The sequence below is a fragment of the Cyanistes caeruleus genome, unplaced genomic scaffold, assembly GCF_971803275.1.
Source record: "Cyanistes caeruleus unplaced genomic scaffold, bCyaCae1.hap1.1 HAP1_SCAFFOLD_94, whole genome shotgun sequence".
Taxonomy (NCBI): Eukaryota; Metazoa; Chordata; class Aves; order Passeriformes; family Paridae; genus Cyanistes; species Cyanistes caeruleus.
Window position 1 is genome coordinate 1,169,509 of NW_028255897.1, and position 16,285 is coordinate 1,185,793.

The 16,285-nt window shown below is 52.6% G+C and overlaps 1 protein-coding gene across 1 annotated transcript; it reads right to left on the minus strand.

The window, feature by feature from the left end:
- Positions 1-11,315: 11,315 nt before the first annotated feature.
- Positions 11,316-12,248, minus strand: LOC147646548 (olfactory receptor 14J1-like). The gene has a single exon (XM_086873315.1). It carries the CDS (start codon positions 12,246-12,248, stop codon positions 11,316-11,318), a length of 933 nt encoding a protein of 310 aa, XP_086729441.1.
- Positions 12,249-16,285: the final 4,037 nt, after the last annotated feature.

The window sequence follows — 16,285 nt, forward strand, 5'->3', positions numbered from 1 at the left end:
ATTGTGAGAAGTAAATTAATACCCCTAAAACCAACTTCCCCCCACCCCTTCCTCCTCCCAGCTGTGCCTCCTACCCCGGCACTGCAGGTGAGGTGAATTAAAGGGCCAGGAGACCTTCTGCTCCCATTAACAAGCCTTTATTAGAGAGAACTGGGCCTAGAGGTGCGGGCTCGGGGTGCGCGCCGCCACTGCTCCCTGTGGTCGATGTGGAGGAGGAGGAGGAGGATCACACGGGCCTGTTGTCATCCCCTGTCAGCAGGACCGGAGCCTCTATCTTCACTGTGATCGCCTGGAGACTCTGTCTCAGGCTCAAAGGTCTAGGGGTGTCTTCCCTCTCAAGTCCTGCCCAGGTCATGGCAACCAGCTTGCCGGACTGGGATTGGCACACCCAGTCTCCCCAGGTCCCCGCTGCCTCCACAGTGGGGTCCTCCAGATGTTCCCTGAGTGTGGCTCGTTGTCCAGGGCTGTCTTTGCTCCCAGGTGGTAATATGATTTTAATATGCACCCATGTGCAAGTCTTTATGGGAAATGGGGAAGTTCATCCTGGGCAGCAGCGGCTAAATTGCCTGACAGGTTGGAAGAGAATAAGGGATGGGGATACAAATGCAAGGATAAAACAAGTACGAACTTCTTAACAGTGAACCCTTTTGGGACTTACAACACCAAAACCCCTTATCCAGGGACCTAAACTGGGATTGAAACAGGAACATATAATTTGAACATTGGGATTTTTATTTATAACAATATCCCCCCTCTTTTAATTTGACCAGGCATCAGCCTGCGTCAACTTGTTGTTTCAGGCTCCTGGTAGTGAAACTTCTTTAGTCTTTGGTATTGGTCATATACCCTTTTTGCTTCTTTCAGCTCTGAACTTTCTAACATTAGGATCTCAGTTTTTCCCTTCTCTTGGGTTATTTCTAATGAGTTGTAGATCGTGCTGCTAGACTGTATTACTGAGGTAATCATTCTGATCATAGATGGGATGACGCAGGGAAGAAATAACAGTCCTGCTAGTCCCGCTATACCAATGAATGCCACCTTTTCCCACCAGCCCTTAAAGGACCAGAAACTATCCCACCAATCAGTATTCAGGATCGGTGTCCATTCTTGGTTCCCTACGTAGGAGATTTTTCTGATCTCTTTAGAAATGTTCCAGATTACTTCACTTTTATCATCTATTTCTTGGCAGCATTCAGAGGTGTTGAACTTCCCACAGATTCCCCCCTCATCAGTGAGAAGGTAATCTACTGCCAGTCGGAGTTGGTACACCAGGTACATCAGGTCTGGGAGAGGTGGTCACTTATATGATCAAGGGCCAGGGCTGTTTTGTTCCATGTTATTTCAATTACAGCTTGGAGCCTGATTATTCTGTTTAACATGTATATTGGGGTCCTATATCCCCAGGACCCATCCTGGGCCCAGGTCGCTGGCCCATAAGTTCTTATTATTTTCTCCAGGGTCCAGACTGTTCCTTTCCAATTCTGGGTCCCTCCTGTGCTTATTACACGCCTCTTCTTCCTTTTTAGGGGCTTCTTTAGGTTGTCATATAGTGGTACTCCAAGCTCTGAGCCAATCTCTTTTGGGAGCAGGAAGAAAGCTGGCTTTATCACCCCAATCGTGCAGCTACCTGACCAGTCTCCTGGTAGATGTGTATAAGCTGCATCCCCGCAGATCCAAAAGAAATCATCTGGGGCTTCCCAAAAACGCTCCCTGTCTTCATAGGGGTACTCCCAATGCTTTGATAGGCTTCTAATTCCCCAGAAGGGATTGATCCCTTTTTCTGCACATTCATAAAGGTTATACCCTTTGTGATGAATGCACCCTTTTTCCCTCTTCTCTAAGGATCAATATCTTAGGTTGGGCTCCTGGGGGAACCCATTTAGTTCCTAGATTCTTCGTTATATCTTTTGCATGCCATCCGCCCCACCAGGGTTCTATATCTTTTTCCAGTTTGTAGAATACAGTCTTCCCCAATTACCTTAGCCTTTAATTCCCATTTTTCTCTTCTCCTATACCCTGGTGTTCTTTGGCCTTCCCCAGTTCATTTTATGCTTAGAATTTCTCAAGGTTTCAAGCTAATTCCCTCCCAGGGCCAAATATCAGACATTTCAGTACTCCCACATACCCAACAATCAGTTATATTTAATTCCTTGCTGATCTTTTCAACTAAATCAATGAACAAGTTCTTCCCACTCAAATTTTCCCATTCTTCATTTCCCACGCTCATGTCCACTCTTTTCTCCTTTACCACATCAGGTTCACCTTTTACTGGTTCGTTCTTTTCAAAGCACAGCCAAGTATCCCTCATGGGACAGTCTCCCAAAAGACGTTCTCTAAAAGTGGCCGTATTTCTGGTAATCCAATATGTTTTTCTGTTTTCTTGGCATTCTTCTAATTGTGATTTGTTATAACAAGAAGGACTCAAATTTGTGTGGACCCTTACCAGGGACCCTAGATTTTCCCCATCATACAAGGGATAATAACATTTCATGCAAGAGTCTGTCCCCATGGCATTGGTGAGGTGCATTGCTATCACCAGACCTACCATGAGCCTTGTGATGATCCTTTTAGGCTCCCTGCAGTCCGTGACTCACAAGAGTCCAGCAGGAACCATGTTTGATCTCCCCTGGTCTTGCCTCTTGGGGTTTTCCTCACACTCTTTTGGGGGTCTGGGTCCAAGGCTTACAGCTTTATTATTTTTTTTGTCCTTCTCCTTTTTACTGTTGTCGGTTTTGGTCTTGGGAAAAGCTGCCCAGGGAGGGATATAGTCTTGGCTAGGAAATTGGAGCCTTATTCGGGGGGGGAGGGGTTCTTTTACTTTTTCAACTAATAATAATAATAATAATAATAATAATAATAATAATAATAATAGTTACAAGTTAACCACAACTGGAAAACACCTTAACATTAGTTCACAAACTTTAAAGAAACACTTAACCACAAATGTTGCAGCCAAGAGAACACTTAACAACAACTGTTGTAATTCCAGTTCCTGGTTGGGGACTTTAGTCTCTGGGTTTCCTTCTTTAGGTTATTTTCAAGTCCTTGGTGTTGGGGACAACAGTCCAGTTAGAGGAATCTTTTTTGGAGTTTACTTCCCCATCTGGTGGTGCCACTGGTCCTTTAACTCGACTCATGTGTGTCCACCCTTTTTCCTGGGTTCTCACAGCCGTATGTGTGGTGAGTTGAAATTGGTAGGGTCCTTCAAACTTTGGAGTGAGAGGAGAGTTAGCCCAAGATTTTACCAATACCCAATCCCCGGGGTTAATATGGTGTGTGTCTACCTCAAAGGGAGGAGTTTGAGGGAGATACCCTTTTTTCCTGAGGTTTTCTAAAGTTTTAACAACAGTTTCCAAATACCTCCTTGAGGTTTCTTCCCCTTCAGTATACCGGGCAGTGCTGTAAGGAGTAATTAGGAAGGGGAGTTCAAATAACATTTCATAGGGGGATACCCCTAAATCTGCTCGAGGTTGGGTTCTTATCTGTAATAAAGCCAAAGGGAAACATTTTATCCAATCTAATTTAGTCTCCAGAGTCAGCTTGGTTAAGGTCGTTTTTATGGTCTTATTCATCCATTCTACCCGACCGGAGCTCTGGGGATGCCATGGGGTGTGTAACCTCCACTTTATCCCCAGGGCTTCAGTGGTTTCCTGGAGGACACGGGCAGTGAAATGGGGGCCTTGGTCCGAGTCTATGTTATTGATTAACCCATACCTGGGGACAATATGTTCCAAAAGTATTTTGACTACTACTCTCGCTGTTTCATTCCAAGTGGGAAAAGCCTCTGGCCAATGGGTCAGGTGATCTACGATCACTAGCAGGTGTTTGTATCCCTGTCCTAGAGGCATTTCTGTGAAATCAATTTACACATTTTGGAAGGGTCTCTCCGCTAGTTCCCTCCCCCCTGGTACGGGTTTCGTCATCACTCGTTGGTTTACCCTTTGACACGTTACACAGCCCTGAGTGATGGCCTTTGCTATATCATAAACCCCTATGCAGATGTTCTCCCTCAAGGAGTGGTCACATAGACCCTGCATCCCCCAATGTGTCAATTTGTGTATTTCATCCAATACCCTTTGTTCCAGTCCGCAACTCCAGGATCTCATCCAGGGAAGCAGCAGGATTCTGGGGACCAGCATCAAACACCAACCGAGACGGGCTCCCGTTCATGAAACCATTTATTCAGCATGGGAACAAAGTCAGGCCCAGAACAGAGAGCCCTGAACAGAGGCACAGCAGGGGTTTTTGAGAGACAGAACCCCCGAGGGTTTCCACCTTTGAGGGTGGAGTTCAGGGTCAGGGACGAGTAGAAGCACAGCAAGGGAGAACCCCCCAGGGACTCAAACCCAATCAGAACTCCTGGGCCGCCCTTCTCAAGGGGTTTGGGGTGGGACAATGTAACTCTTTGTCTCCCTGAGGCCACTGCCACATCTGCTCCTTTCTTATTTTTTTTTAATTTTTTTTTTTTATTTTAATTAGGAGCTTAAAATGTTTCCAAACATATACCTTAAAATCTCACCTCCTCCACAGAGCACCCGCTTTGCTTTGTGGGACAACAAAATCTCAATAACAAAACACATTAAGCAAACAGAAAAAACAATATTGAAAACAAACATTTAAATCTCGGACCACGCCAGGCAAATGAAACAGTGATGGTACTTAATGCAAACATAATGGTTTTTCAGTTCAGTCTCTTGCAGTTTAGGATTCTCTTTGAGGAAGGGTGCAGCTCTTAGATCTCCTCTCACGAGGGGCAGAGTTCTTCCATCTCCAGTTTCGGCTCTGGTTCCCATATGGGTGTAGCTGCTTTAGATGATCTCGGTGAAACACTGGCTCTGGGAGCTCAGGTTCCAGTTTCGATTTCCCCAGAGGAGGTGTTGCCCAGGATGGAAAAGGCAGAGCCCCCAGGGGTGGAGCACTGAACAAAGGGGTGGGAGTGAAGCAGGAGTTACTGGGGGAAGGGAAGGTTCGGGGCTGGAAAAGAAGGAGCAAGGTGGGAAACAAGGGATCCCAGACCGCGTTGCCAGAGGCATCTTGAGATGGTGGGGGAGGCCGGGATGGACTTTCCCGGACTGGGAATGGGGAATATGGAAAGACAGGGGGTGAAGGAGGCCACGGAACAGCGGGCAGACGGCAGCACACCCGCATCACTCTGGATGTTCTCCGTCCCTTGCCTGCCTTCAGAACAGGGATGGGATGGCAAAAAGACACCGGGGTGATGGGGAGTTGGCAGCAGCCCCAAGCCATTTTGGCTTTTTTCACCCTTTGTCCTGCCCTTAGGAACAGGGGAAAGGGGAAGGTACAAGGAGGTATACACAAAAAAAAAAAAAAAAGGAACTTCACAGAAGACAAAAACAGTCCACCAGAAGAGCCATACCATCCAATATCGTCCATAATGTTAATATAATCGTCCATAATGTTAATATAATCATCCATAATATGTCTCGTTGGGTGATGTAAGGTTTTTGTCCCAGTGTCTGGTCTCGGCTCCCACACCTCCGTAAGCCCTTTTCGTCCCCATGCCCGAGGCACTCCCAACCCAGCCTTCCTGCCAGGTACTCTCGAGTCCTCATTTCTTAGGCAGGGGTCTCGCTGGCTCTCAGGCCATCAGCCGGTGACTTACGAGGTGTCCATGGAGCCGGGTCCTGCTGTTCTCATGCTTCGCTGGATGCCACGCAATCTCTCACCATATGTTGCAGTCAGCAACCTCAGGATCTCGTCCAGGGAAGCAGCAGGATTCTGGGGACCAGCATCAAACACCAACCGAGACGGGCTCCCAGTTCACGAAACCATTTATTCAGCATGGGAACAAAGTCAGGTCCAGAACAGAGAGCCCCGAACAGAGGCACAGCAGGGGTTTTTAGGGACAGAACTCTCAAGGGTCCCCACCTTTGAGGGTGGAGTTCAGGGTCAGGGACCAGTAGAAGCACAGCAAGGGAGAACCCCCCAGGGACTCAAACCCAATCAGAACTCCTGGGCCGCCCTTCTCAAGGGGTTTGGGGTGGGACAGTGTAACTCTTTGTCTCCCTGAGGCCGCTGCCACACCACTATAATATTTTTTCCCCTGATCTATCATGCTGAGCACCATGCAAGGCTGTAGAGAGGTCAAGACAACCTCTGTTTTTAAAACTCTGCCCTGCAGCTATTCCTTACGGTGCTGTCAACAGGGAAGACATTTTGTCTTCTAAAACCTTACTTCTGATAGTTTTTCCCATCTGAAAACTACCTGGGCCAGGGGCAGCACCCAGGGACCTGCCCTGCCTGGGGGAACTTATACCTGGATCTTATAACTAAGTATCAGAAACAAGGGCACACACTCTGTATTCCAGACTCCAACATTTTATTCTTATTCTTAATTTTCCATGTTTTAAGTACTACTACGTCTTCATCTACTTCAGCTTCTACCTCTTCTTCCTAATATTCCTATTCTTATTTATCATTTTTTGGTTTCTGGATGGTCTTATGCAGGTTTTGGGGGGGGAGGGGGGGGCAGGGTTTGGGGTTTTTTTCTTTTCTACTACTACTTCCTAAACACAACTTTCTTTTCGTTTGTTAGAATTGTGTGTGTTGCAGTCCAGCAGGCCGCCGTCGTGTCCTGGGAGCAACACCTCCTGTCTGTGTCCATTCCTCATGGCCAAAGTGCCCCAGGATCAGCATGGAGTCCTTTCCGAAAGAGAGGAAATGGCCTTGGAGTCCAGCAGGGAGGAGCTGGAGCCAGTGTCCCTGCAAAGGGCCAAGAGCCGTGTGGCTGTGGCCCTCGGGGACCCGGTGCAGGGGTGCCGCTGGCGGTGCCATGCTGCCGCTGGGAGCCGATGACTTTCCAGGTGCCTTCCCGGCCGGACGATGGGCCGGGATGCGGCGCTGAGCCCCGGCAGCGAGGGTCCCCCTTTGGGTGCCACTTTGGGCTGCCATGTGCCCTCGGGGAGCTGCCCCGGGGGTGCCACAGAGCGGCCGGGGCCGACTCGGCCGGCAGGGCCAGCGCAGGCCGGGGCAGCCCGTGCGGCTCCCTCGGGGCGCCGGGCAGGCCGCGGGGCAGCCGCCATCTGCAGCCCGGCGCTGCTGGCAGCGGGCGCTGATCCTGTGGCTGTGCCGCCAGGTAGGGGCAGTGGAACAGTCCCCGCAGCCCCCGCAGCCCCCGCAGCGCCCGCAGCACTCGCAGCGCCCGCAGTGCCCACCTCAAGAGCGAGCGGCCTTTCCTGTGGGGAAGCGGCTGCCCAGGAGAAGAGACATCTTCCACCGTGGCTTGGGCTGCCAGAGGGCCAGGCCCGGCACAGAGTTGCTCTTGCGGGCACAGCTCGGGTTCCTGGCACTCCACCCAAGCTTCTCGAGGGACAGGCAGCAGGATTCCCTCTTGGGCTAAATCTGCCAGTCTCTGCTGCCTGGCCTCTTCTCCTTCCTCGTGCAGCTCCAGGACGCTCACCTCATCCCAGTCATCGTCCTCCCGCTGCCAGGCCTTGAGCTGGCTGCACAGGATGTCGCAGTATTCCCTGCTGTCCTGAGCCAGCTCTCCATCACTGTCATCATCCCAGCTGGACCTGGAGGATTTTCTCTTTGCTTTGCCTCCAGTCACCTCCTGGCCATCCTGGGACAGCTCTTGCTTGCGGCAAGCTTCCCAGTCCAAGAGTGCCCGGCGGCTCGTGCCTTCTCCTGGGGACAGCCGCTGCTCAGGAGATTCTTCCCAATCTGAGAATTCCTGACAGTGATCGCTGTCCGCCTGCCACGGCTCCTGCTCCCTGCACTCACCCCACTCGGAGACAGCTGGGGAGGGCTCTTGCTCCCTGCCCTCATCCCAGTCCCGGAAATGCCAGTAGCTCCCCCATACTTGGACCAGCTCTTGCTCAAGGCCTTCATCCCACTCAGAGAGCTCCTGGCAGCTCTGGGCTTCTCCTGGGGACAGCTGTGGCTCAGTGCAGGCTTCCCCTGGAGTCCCTTGCTGGAACTTGTTCATTTCTCCTCGGCAGAGCTCTGTCTCTTCCTCAGCGCAGGACTCCACGGCTCCTCTCCTCCCTCTGCTTGCCCTCTCAGCCTCCTCCTGCTGCTCCCTCAAGGCCTGGGCTCTCTGTGAGCCGGGCCAGGGCCTGTGGGGCTGGGACTTGGGCTTCGCCTTCTCCTCCTCCGTGCCTGCAGTCCTCTGGCGCACACAGGTACCTGGACACAGCCACTGTCCTGGGACTGACCCAGGCCCCACAAGCCCTTTATATACCCCCCAGCCGGGGCGGGGCTCTGCCATGTCACAATGGACTTTGGGCACCGCAAGGTCCCGCGTCACCACGGGCCCTGACACACCGTGCCTGTGTCACAAAGGGCACCCCGGCACCCCATGCCTGTGTCACAAAGTCCACCCCGGCACCCCGTGCCTGTGTCACAAAGGCCACCCTGGCACCCCGTGCCTGTGTCACAAAGGCCACCCTGGCACCCCGTGCCTGTGTCACAAAGGCCACCCCGGCACCCCTTCAACAGCCCAAGGCACCAGGAGCGGCCTGGAGCAGCCCAGGCCTTGGGGGATTGCAGCCCCTTCTTCTGAGCCGCTCCTTCAAATGATCAGGAGTGGCTGGGGCCAAGTGAAGGTGCAAAAGGAGACCGTGTGTGTCTTCGTTTGAAAGACAGGGGCCTGCTAAGGGAGGCAGGAGGCTCCTTTGCAATGGAAAATGTAAACCCCCTCGCTCCCAATTATTATCCCTTTGAAAGGCACTCTCTGGCAAAGATAGGAGGACAGGAAGAACAGTTTGTGCTGCTTTTGCATGAATTGCTATTTGGTGAGCAGGGAAGAAGCCCCCCATGGAAATGATTTTCCTGAGAGGAGCTGCTAAGCAAGAGCTGCCCCTGTGCCAAGCAAAATCCAAGAGCTGGCTAGCTGTGGGAACTGACTACCTATTAAAGCATTTAAAAAGCTGGATCCACCTCGGTGAGATTGACATTTTGCAGACAGGCAAGCCCGGGAAATCTCTCTCCTGCTTCCACCTTTGAGGAGGTACCCGGCTGCCGGTCGGGCCGGGCCCCGCTGCACTGCGGCCCTTGCAGTCGTGCTGACAGTGGCCACAACAATCCTTAAAGCTTCAGGGTCCCCTGACACCCGGGCAACCGAGGAGGAAATTAAAGGAGCGGGTTCGCTGGAGTCCCCAAAACCAACTGGAACAGGAAAATCAAGTAGGGATGAGGCCCATAAAGCCTGCGCAGCACAGGAGCAAAGTGCAAAGACCAGGCCTAGGGGCAGACACAACAATATCTAGGGGAGGTGTGAGGGCGCAGTCTGAGGGCATGGGTCCAGACACAGACTGGGGTTAGAAAGATGCAAAATACTGTGACAAATTGCAACCAATCCGGGGAGAGATAAGGGAAGATTCTAGAAACATAACTTTCAGTGGGGTGACTTGATGAACGTATGAATTGCCATCAAGCCTTTGGCAAGTGCTTCCCAAGGCTTGAACTCAAAGCCTGCTGCTTCAGGGCTGAAGTCTTTCTGGCCCTGTGTCCCAGAAGGGCTGAATCGCACAGGCTCGGCCTGGCGGGGCCGGGCTGGCCCCAGCAGTGACCGGGTGGGGACGGGAGGCTGCGGGACCCCGGCTGAGGCTGGGCCGGACCACGGCTGCTCACACCTTGCCGAGCCTAAGCCGTGCCCTGCTGCCGGCCCCCGCTGAGCTGGAGTCCGCTGGGCTCCGGGAGGAGCTCCGGGTGGGTCCAGGCCCCGTCGGCCACGGCCCGTGCAGCACATGGTAATTGAAAGAAATTGGCCAGGAGACAAGACTCCTGTTTGATGCCTTTATTAGGATTCAGCTCTTGGGGTGGCGGGGGCCGAGGGGTTGCTTGCACCACAGCCATTCCCACACTGTCAGCTCCAAGGAGGAGACACAATTCAGCTTTGCAGCACACACTGCAGAGCTGGGGCTTCCGTCCTCATGAGAGTAGCCAGGGACCTGTCATCCTGGTTTGCTGTCTAGGGCTGTCAGTCCTTTCCAGTCCTCTTTAGGTCATGGTGATGCAGGAAGATGGTTTCTAAGCAGGTTTAGGTGATGCAGGGAGATGATCTTGCATCATAGCTTGCTCAAATATGTTTCCTTGTTGCTTTATTCCTCTGTTAGCTTGTTGTTTTGGTGTCCTGCATGCCTTAGTCTGCATTTTACTCGGTTACACAGCTTCCTGGGAGTTTCTTTGTTCTAGTGTGGCAGTGACCATGGGAGTTGTCTCCTTCTGTGGCATACCTTTCTAATGGGTTGCTTTTGTTAGTTGGATTTAGCCCCCATGGGAGCAGCTCTGTTACAAGGTAGCAGGGAAGTAAGGGGAAAGGGTACAGGAATGTCTCATAAGAACCTTTAAAACACTTCAGAAACTGGTAAGTAATTAACATTACTAATAACCATCGGAGTAAACAAGGGGTACAAGGTTTACAAATGGGATGAGAACATTAACTGTACCTAACTAAACACAGTATTTTATCCGGGGTGGATTTCTTGAGAGATTTTATTCATGACATGTACCTGCAAGGATGCGGCACCTCTCTGAGCTGGGGGAGAGGCCAGGGCTGCACAGGGGGGATGTTGTTGGCAGCTCCATGAGGACGCTCTGGGACGCTGCCCTGGGGTGTCCAGCGCAGTGGGGATGGATCAGCCCCTGATCTGCTGCTCCTTCCCATCTCCCCCAGGGACCTTGCAGAGCCCCAGCCATGCTGTTTGCCCCCAGCCTGCCCACGGCCAACCTGGGGCTGCTCACGGGGGTTTTCTGTGCTGAGCTTTGGCCTGGCCGTGTTCTTGAGAGAGCCTGGGCAAGGAGCCTGGAGCCCCCAGGCCCTGCCCTGAGGCGTCAGCGCTGCCCCAGCAGTGCCCATGGCCTGTCCCTGCTGCAGCCCCGGCACTGCCACCCCCAGGGCTGTGCCCGGCCCCGAGAGCACTCAGGCCCTGCAGCAACACCAGGGCCAGGAGGGCAGCGGGGCAGTGGCACGGGAGCAGCACTGGCAACACCAAGTGCTGCTGCTCCTGGGCACAGCTGCTGTGCCAGCACTGATCTGCCCCAGCTCTGCACACAGACACTGCTGCTGCAGCTCCAGAGAAGGGAACAAAAGGGGCATCTCTGGAGAAAACTTTCCTGGGAGATCCTTTAGTTCATTTAAATCCACCAAGAGTGCAGCGCCTCATGGACACAGTCTGTGGGCACAGGGAACGTGGAGAGAAACAAAATGAGAATTGGCACAAAACAATGACATTTTATTGTGGACAAGATTAAAAAAGTAAAACAAATAAAAAGAACCTCCAAAGGAAAACCAGAAAGAACTATCAAAGGTGATTTTTCTTACAAGTGATTTGCAGAAATTGGTCAGCAGTTTAATGTTCCTGAAATGATCCCGTCATCATTCTCCACACTGCAGCCTTGAGCTCCTGGTTCCTCAGGCTGTAGATGAGGGGGTTCAGGGCTGGAGGCACCACTGAGTACAGAACTGACAGGGCCATATCCAGGGATGGGGATGAGATGGAGGGGGGCTTCAGGTGAGCAAATATGATAGTGCTAATAAACAGGGAGAGCACAGCCAGGTGAGGGAGGCAGGTGGAAAAGGCTTTGTGCCGTCCCTGCTCAGAGCGGATCCTCAGCACAGCCCTGAAGATCTGCACATAGGAGAAAACCATGAACACAAAACAGCCAAGTACCAAACAGGCACTGACTGCAATGAACCCAAGTTCTCTAGTGTAGGAATTGGAGCAGGAGAGCTTGAGGATCTGTGGGATTTCACAGAAGAACTGGCCCAGGGCATTGCCATGGCACAGGGGCAGGGAAAATGTATTGGCTGTGTGCATGAGAGCATTGAGAAAGGCACTGGCCCAGGCAGCTGCTGCCATGTGGGCACAAGCTCTGCTGCCCAGGAGGGTCCCGTAGTGCAGGGGTTTGCAGATGGACACGTAGCGGTCATAACACATGATGGTCAGGAGAGAAAACCCTGCTCCAAGGAAGAAGAGAAGGAAAAAGAGCTGTGCAGCACATCCTGTGTAGGAGATGTCTCTGGTGTCCCAGAGGGAATTGTGCATGGCTTTGGGCACAGTGGTGCAGATGGAGCCCAGGTCAGTGAGGGCCAGGTTGAGCAGGAAGAAGAACATGGGGCTGTGCAGGTGGTGGCTGCAGGCTACGGCGCTGATGATGAGGCCGTTGCCCAGGAGGGCAGCCAGGGAGATGCCCAGGAAGAGGCAGAAGTGCAGGAGCTGCAGCTGCCGCGTGTCTGCCAATGCCAGCAGGAGGAAGTGGCTGATGGAGCTGCTGTTGGGCATTTCTTCACTCTGGCCATGGAGTTCTGTTGAAGGAGGAGAAAGTGACAAGTCAGGGGAGACTTGGCTGAGCAATGTCCAAGTCCTTTCTCCCAGCCCTGCTCCTGCTGCTCTGTGCTACCCAATTTTCCTTTTCTCAGAGCCCTTCCTTCAGCCCCGTTCCTGGAGCTCTGCTGGGATCTGGCCCCATTGCTGTGATGAGCAGGGGCTCTGCCCATGGACAGTGAGGAGTCAGATCTGCTCTGCAGCAGTGGGGTCATGGGAACGGGGTCAGGGGCCAGTCCTGGGGTTGGACTGCATCATCCCAAACTGCTCCTGAGGCAGAGGAGCCTGGCTGCATCTCCTGTCCCAGGGCTCAGGAATGGTGATGGCCAAAGGCAGTTTGAGAGGGTTTCCTGCTGTGCCCAGGGAGATCAGAGAGAAATGTGCAATGCAGGAGCATTGGCTGTAACTCAGTGGAGGGTCAGGGGAGCTGCTCTGTCACTCCATCTGTCCCCAGATGCCCTTTCTTAGATCAAGGGCAGGCAATGTGTTCCCCTGAAAATCAGCCTGACACAGCTGAGAGCAGAGGGACACACAGCAGAGCAAACTGGTTCAGCCTTTCTCAGAGTCTCAGCCCCACTCCTGGCCAAGGACACTCCTGTCCCCAGTGTCCCCTGGAGACAGCTCACAGCTTGGGTGGCACCCCAAGGACACACCAAGGGTCCTGTCCATGGCACTGCTGGAGGAGAGTCGGGTCATTCCCAGCCTCCCAGCCTGCCCTGCCCAGAGCTCCTGGGGCAGAGGGAGCTGGGACATCCCATTGCTGTGCCCAGCCTGCACTGGAGGAGCCCAAGGGCTGGGCCTGCCCTGCAGCTGGAGCTGCCATTCCCAGAGAGCTGTCAGCAATGCCAGGAGCACCTGGGCAAGGCAAGGAGAGAGAGCCAGGCCCTGAGGAAAAGCCTTTCCTTGCCCAGCCCTGCCCAGCCCCTGCCAGGCAGCACCAGTGCAGGACAATCACCCTCAGGCATTTGCATTGAGACATTTGCTGTGTCTTGGCATGGGGATCAGTATAAAAGTAATCATGCAATAGTTAATTTGGGAAAAGACTTTAAACTTTAAACTAAAATCCCAGCACAGCTTGGTGCCACTTTCCCCCCACTGCCTGCCCAGGGCTCTGCTGCCTGGAGCTGTCCCTGCCAGCAGCTGCTGCCCTGTGCCCAGGGCTGGACCCTGCCAGCCCAGCCCCAGCCCAGCCCAGCCCTGGGGGCTCAGCTCTGCCCTGCAGAGCCCTCCCAGCTCAGGGCACTGCCCAGGGGCAGCTCTGGCTCTGCAGGCTCTGATGGCAATGGCAGAGCAACCCTGAGGAGGCTGGAAAAGCGACACTGATGCTGCCTGTAAGGGACCCTGTGCTGATTTCTGTCACGGCCTGGTTAAGATTTGAGAATTTATTTTTTTTAATTTATCGCAACCTGTCACAAGAGGTTGAATAGAGAAATGAAATGAGAGCTGAATATCTATGTGAAATTTCCCATCCAGGGAACCCAAAGCACTAGATTAAAAAAGCACAAACTTCCCTTTTATGCAGCCCCTGACTTGCTGTGGTCCTTGTATAATTTACTTGGTGCAGTCCATGGGCAGAGTGGCTGAAAGTACATTAGGAATCTCCTGTAAACCTACTGATCACTAAAAGTAACAGTTCAGCTATCTCAGGCATTGTCAAAATTCATAATACCTTTAATCTTTATCCCCCCTCCCTGCCATTCTGCAATAGTAGGAAACTGAATATAAAGTCTTAGGAAATGTCCTCATTTTTATCAAAATCCTTATCTTTCAAATATTCCATGACTGACCAGGAACCCTCAGCATATCAGAGCTTCAGGAGCATTCACCTCCCCTCCACCAGAAATACTCAGAGCTGTACTCACAGGGTCTGTAGGCACTGGGATGTTCCAGCTTTAGGAGATGCCTCCAGGAGCTGCAGCTGCATTGTCCTGCAGCCAGAGGCTTCCTGTGTCAAGGGCTGGCAGGGATTCTGCCCCAGGCACTTCTCAGCACCTTCCCAGCCCTGACTGATTGAAGCTCTCTGTGCCTCTGGGCTGTGCCCAGGGTGGCTGCAGGCAGTGCCCCAGCCCTGCTGGGCTGGCAGAAGAGCTGCTCAGCAAGAGAAATGTGCTTTTGAAGCTCTTCTTGGTTTCCAGGAGCTGCCTCTGTGCCAGGAGCCCGGCCCAGCTCAGCAGCACAGACACAGCAGCAGGACTTTAATGAGCCTCTTGGGGCTTTGTGCTGAGGCCCTGAACATCACTCCCTGACAGGGAGGGGAAGAAAGCTCTCAAGAACTCCAAGTCAGAATCCAACTCCAAAGTTTCTTTCACTTTTAATGGGTCCCACTGAGGGACGTGACTGAGAAAGTGTCCCCAGGCCCCAGGCAGAGCAGAGAACTGGAGGCACTGATGACAGCTGGGGACAAAGAGAAGCCAAGGCTTGGTGCCCTGGGCCACAGCAGCCAAAGCTGTGCCAGCAAGGGCTGTGAGGAGACACCTTGTCCTGAGGCCCTGGGGCCTCCTGGCACAGCCCCAGCAAGGCTGGCCACTGTCACCCCCTTGGCCTGCCCTCAGCATCCCCCCTAGCCCACATGCCAGTGGCCTCAGGGATCTGCTGGAAGGAGTCCCTGGGGAGCCTTGCTCAGGAATGGCCCTGGGGGCTCCTTCATGTTCCCAGGGACTGCAGCTTTTTCAAAGGACTTTGGCTTTTGCCTTGGAGTCTCTGAGAGCTTTGTGCAATCCTGGCCTCCAATTATCTGCTGTAATTAGTCCCTTGAGAGCCTTTGTCAGCAACAACACTCAGTGGGGCTCATTAATGCTTTAAGGTACTTCAGGTTCTTAAGGCACTTTCCTTTTTCCTTCCCACCCTGAGTCTCTGAGAAGTTTGTGCAATCCTGGCCCCAATTATCTGCTTTAATGAGTCCCTTGGGAGCTTTGCATTGACACAGTGGGTCTCATCAATACTTTGAGATACTCAGGGTTTTTTCAGCTACTTTGGATTTTCCTTCCCACACTGAGTCTCTGAGAGGTTTTTGTGCAATCCTGGCCTCCAGTTCTCTCCTCCAAGGAGTCCATGAGGAGCCTGTGTTGGGGATGGACCTCAGTGGGACCCATTAATGCTTGGAGACACTTTGGGTGTTTCCTCTGACTTTGACTCCTGGAAAGGTTTGTGCAATCTCCTCTCAGGTCCTGAAGTTGAAGGGCTCAGCTCCAAATGCACCACGGGGCTCATTAGGATCAAGCAAATCCTAACAAACCATGGCTGTGCCTTGATTTCCCTCTGGTCTGGTGCAGTTCTTAGGAAAGTTTCCTACAATAGTTATGGAGAAATAGTTCAAACAGCTTCTAGGAAATAGATATTCCCAATTTAAAAGGTGTCTTTTATTCCTGTTCTCTTTAGAGCAGAGGTGATTGCAGCACTCAGTGATGGATATTGATCCAGGGTCTCTCCTAAGGAGGTCTGGCCAGGTCAGAGAAGCTGTGCCTTGAGGTCTGACCCAGTGGGGACAACCTTGCTCCACATTCCCCAGCCCCATCCTGTCTCTCCTCACTCTCCTGGAACCTGCTTTGCTCACAGAACTGGCTGCACTCAGGCAAAGAGGGGTTTTCCTTCTTTGATTTTAGCAATCTAAAACTGCTGAGTTTCCCCATGGAAAACAGACACCCTCCTCAAGTGTGTGCCAAGCCCAAGGTGCCACCAAGGAGGTTCCCCTTCCCCAAGGCAGAGCCACACAAGGAATGTTTCAGACACACAGGGAGTTCTACAATAAACACAGCCCCAGAGTTGGCTGAAGGCAGAATTAGAGCAGCTGCTGAAGGACAGACAAGCTTTGAACTCCTTGCAGCTGAAAGCACCAAGTGGGTTGTTGGGAGGTGTGTGAGTGAGGCAAGAGTGAGGGAAGGGAAATGCAGAGAGCCCTGGGAGTGTTTCTGTGCAGACAGGCTGCTGCAAGGGCAGCGTTGGACTTCTCTGGACTTCTCCCCAGTGACCTCTCAGAGCCCCCTGAGATGTCACAC